Raw genomic sequence first — 4,296 nt, forward strand, 5'->3', positions numbered from 1 at the left:
TGCGGATTTTGGAACATATTTTGGTTTCAGCACTATATTCTTAGGATGTGATAAATATTAAACTTTTCTAAAACTATAATTAATTATTATTGTGTTATTATTAGGAAGACTGTTATAATAATGTTGAACAAATTCCTGTAGAATATTATCATAAACCTGTAATTTTTAGTGGTTCTATGCCTCTAAAAAACTGTGTAATTAGCATTACCAATTATACTGGATCTGAACGATATTTCTTAAAAGAAGTTTCACTACTTCTTGGAGCGAAGTAAGATCATTATAATTCATCTATAATTATAAATTAATTTCAACACACTCATTTTTTAGTTTTCAAGATGCATTGTCAAGAAAATCAAAACCAGAAGATAACATTATGATAACAACTCATCTCATTTGTTCTACTCCAGAAGGACCCAAATATGAAGCCTCAGTTAAATGGGGTGTACCGGTTGTATCTAAAGAATGGCTACTTAAATGTGTTCCATGCAAATGCCGTTTACCAGAAGATAAATTTCCAATTGTTTCCAATGGTAAATACTAAATAAATTAGTTTAATTGATTGAATTTTAATATAGTCTCATAAATATTAATTAAGATGATCTTGATTCCAAATTAGCAATACCGCTTAAAGACACTGAAGATGGTATTGAACCACCACTAAAAAAGAAATGTTCAGTGGAAATCATGATTCCTACCTCTCAAGTTTTAGGTTTACCTACCAACAAAAATGATATAGAAATAGCGCTTTTGAAATCAAGTTGTTCTACTCCAGTTGATTCAAATAGTTTCGTCAAAAATTTAAAAACACCAGAAACTCCATATGGACAAATACTTTATTATGATCCTGTTACACCAGAAACAAAAAAGGAATGGAAAAAGTATGTTCATAAATCAACCATTAAGTTCTACAAAATTATCTTCCTAATTAAATTTATTGTTGCCTTGTAATTTTAACTAATTGTGTAAAATTTATTTTATATTTGTACCATGAACACGGAATCGTCGAACATAATACACAATGCTATCTGTTGAGTTTTATGTATATATATTATATATTTACTTTTTATTTTGGGTCCATTAATAACAGCTTAAATTTTAAAGTATACACAGACTGATTTAAATTGCTCTTTTTAAAATGTATGAAGGTTTCATACAAATTGTATAATTAATTTATATACATTTGCATGTCTTTTCTAACAGTCAAAAAGTACCTGGATAAGCTACAAGTTTGAATTATAGTCAATAGATCCAGAATACGACATTTTACTTTGCATATTTTTGCATATTTGTCATTTTTCAAGCATTACTGCATATTTCTGTATTTTACGAATACCAAAGTGTTTCATAATTTGTTTTACTATTGTTCGTTGATTTTTCTGGACTATTTCGGGCGGACGAGTCAACATTAAGGAAAAACTATTTATTCAATGTATATGAACAGACCATAATATCATTACCAAAATCTGCGATTTCATTTCAAATCAAAAAATATGGATAAAAATTATCTAATATAATACGACCATTACAACTGTCACATATAATATGATCACTGATATGTTTATAATTATTATTTAAGTTTTTATTCAAAAACCTCAAAGTCTAAACCTGAAATTTTATAAATTTCTACTAATTATTTTGATTAAATATAAAGTATAAAATATTACTAATTAAACCATGTATTAGTTATATTATATACTAATTATATATTTTGATTTTTTTTAGAAGTATAGATGTTTTTCCAGATGGTCTCGATGAACAATCACAACTTAAGTTAAGGAACCAAAATAGTACTGTAAGTTTTTTTTTCTGAAAATATTTTTGTTGTTGTTACTTAAAATACTTTATGTTCTCCATTAGCCAATGACTGAGCTAATTAATAAATATTTACATTAGCTAATGCCATTGATTTTAAAATATACAGTTAAGCAATAGCATAGGAGTTTTCAGTGACTACAAATATGCTGTCAGCAGCTACATTTGCTGTATCCGTTTGCATTAAGCACAATGTAAACTCCTGTTCTATGGCTTATCTGGATACACGTCAAAATATCGCGGAAATATTGTCGCGGTAAAAATATTGTGGCAATATTATCGCGGTAAAAAAATAGCAAAAGTAAATATGTTGTTGATACAAAAATATCGCAATATATATTATAATACAAAATAATAAGTACAGTCATATATAATTAATAATTTTATAATTCATAGCGTTTTGTTTTCATAACAATTTAAGTAAAAAAAATATTACAATACAAAATATTATTAATAATAATAAAACAATTATTAATAAGTAAATTAATAATAGCGTTATGTTAAGTTATATATATATATAATTTAAATTTAATTTATATTTGTTGGTATTGGAAATGGTGTGATATATCACGTAAGTAGTCGTAAACTGATCAATTTTTATAGTCATCACATATTTTTTTTAGTTTTATTGTGGAATCCTTATATTTTTTTTTCTTTGGTGGTTCAAAGCCTGCAGTATATTGTTCAATTTTAAAACGGTTTAAACTTTCTTCTTTTTTTAATGCAGTAATGAATGTCCAAATTGATGGATGGTGCGCACTTAGCATAGAATTAAAAGAATTATGCCAACCTTCAACTGAATTGTTTGTTCGTGGAATATTATCGTCTAACATTGAATAACAATTCCAAATTTTAATTGAAAACAAAGGGGCTCTTCTAGTTCTACGACTAGCACATGTTTTGATTTTTCGAATTCGTTGAACGGTACGCTTTAATTGATTCAAACTCGGTAGTTGTCCCGCTGCGCTTTGTGTAATCTATAATATTATGTAAATTATTCTCTAATAAAATAAAAATATAAAATTATGGCTATAAAAATGTGTAATAAAATTTACTTCAGATGTTATAGTCCCCACAACACAGTGAATTGTTAGTTGGGTATTTTTTGCAGTTTCTTTTAATTTTTGGATGGCCTTTTTTGCTTTAATTTTGCCCATGTCGAGAATGTGATTATTATGATCAGTTGTATGAAAAACAACTTCACCTAATGAATGTAAACGTCCACGGCATTTTTTTTGTGGTATATTCCAAACACTTCCAAATGATTTTACCTCTTGTTTCACTTTCACGTTCTTTTTGGTACAAAATAGATTAATATTTTAGTATTATTCCATTCCACCTTTTTGGGTTGGTAATATACTCCATGGTGCAGGCTGTGTGCTGTGTTATATTACCAAACGAATACTGTCGTGTACAGGCGTTTATATACGAAACAAACAAATTATTGTTATCTTGTAACTTAATATCTTGTAAATAATAAATTCTGCGATAATAATGACGCTCGAGATTATTGATTTGTTATGAAATGAACAGCGACGTTATTTCCGCCATATTATTACCGCGATAATTTGACGGGACACCGGCTTATCTGTGTATACTAAAAATCAATGCTTATATACTAATCAATAATAAATAAATATTTATGTTATAATTTTTAAACTAACCAATATAATTAATTATTTTAACTACAATAATTATTATTTTTATAATATAATAGTTTTATTACTTTAATATGAAGTGTTACAACAAATGCAATACATTTTATGTATTTTTGAAACGGTTGAGATTCAAATGACAGTTTATAATAAATTAATTCATAACTGTTTATGTAATTTATTTAAATATGATTTTATGGTTATTCTATATTTAGGAAACAAATGAAATAAGTTCAACAAATGCTAATTCAAATGATACATTGAAAAGTCCAAGTTTATCATACCGTTCTCCAGGCGTGGCTAACAGCAGCTTGCATAACACATCTCAAATATCAAAAGCTCAAAATAATAAATCTAATACTGTATCACCAAATACTGTGAGAAAATAAAAAATTTACTTAATATAACAGTAATAATTAAATAATTAATAATTTTTAGGATACTAAGCTGCAATCTTTAGATAAACAAGAATTTAGGAGGTTTGTCTTTCATTTTTAACTACAATATGTTTTTATTTTAAAGTTTTTTCTGTTTATTATAGAACAATCAAACAACTCCAACAAAATGTATGTACATCAAGAGAACCAGAAATTCTTTTTTCCAGAACAGAGTCTGAAAGTCAAGATGATTATGCAAGTAGGGATTAGTTTTTTAAATAAGTTTCTATACAGTTATTAGAGTAAAAAATAAAATTAGCATCTAAATGTGTTAGTTTTTATAAAAGTTATTAAATAAATAAATAATTATCAACACCTTATAAAAATAAACTAGAATAGATTGATATCTATTTTATTTATTCATAATATTTATGAGATGTGAACAATAAAAA

General features: G+C 26.3%; 2 protein-coding genes across 2 annotated transcripts in view; one reads left to right on the forward strand and one right to left on the reverse strand.

The window, feature by feature from the left end:
• The first annotated feature begins 86 nt into the window (after positions 1-86).
• The window catches only part of LOC100570155 (DNA topoisomerase 2-binding protein 1-A-like), a 10,275-nt gene continuing 6,065 nt past the window's right edge, over positions 87-4,296 (forward strand). Inside the window, exons 1-7 of the mRNA XM_008184670.3 lie at positions 87-268; positions 328-530; positions 617-878; positions 1,723-1,792; positions 3,683-3,844; positions 3,906-3,946; positions 4,009-4,103. Of these exons, the coding sequence (XP_008182892.1) occupies positions 177-268; positions 328-530; positions 617-878; positions 1,723-1,792; positions 3,683-3,844; positions 3,906-3,946; positions 4,009-4,103 (925 nt within the window). The 5' untranslated portion in view covers positions 87-176. The remainder of the gene's footprint in view (positions 269-327; positions 531-616; positions 879-1,722; positions 1,793-3,682; positions 3,845-3,905; positions 3,947-4,008; positions 4,104-4,296) is intronic.
• Positions 2,360-3,413, reverse strand: LOC115033845. The gene is made up of 2 exons (XM_029488288.1): positions 2,868-3,413; positions 2,360-2,789 (listed from the first exon to the last, which is right to left on the reverse strand). Exons 1-2 carry the CDS (start codon positions 2,967-2,969, stop codon positions 2,403-2,405), a joined length of 489 nt encoding a protein of 162 aa, XP_029344148.1. The 5' UTR covers positions 2,970-3,413; the 3' UTR covers positions 2,360-2,402.

Source organism: Acyrthosiphon pisum, chromosome A1 (genome assembly GCF_005508785.2).
Source record: "Acyrthosiphon pisum isolate AL4f chromosome A1, pea_aphid_22Mar2018_4r6ur, whole genome shotgun sequence".
NCBI lineage: Eukaryota > Metazoa > Arthropoda > Insecta > Hemiptera > Aphididae > Acyrthosiphon > Acyrthosiphon pisum.

Excerpts from the sequence above, each read along its gene's own strand:
- LOC115033845 (XM_029488288.1), bottom strand. The coding sequence starts at position 2,969 with ATGGGCAAAATTAAAGCAAAAAAGGCCATCCAAAAATTAAAAGAAACT. Across the intron at positions 2,790-2,867 it reads TGGGGACTATAACATCTGAA|ATTACACAAAGCGCAGCGGG; the intron begins GTAAATTTTATT and ends ATAATATTATAG.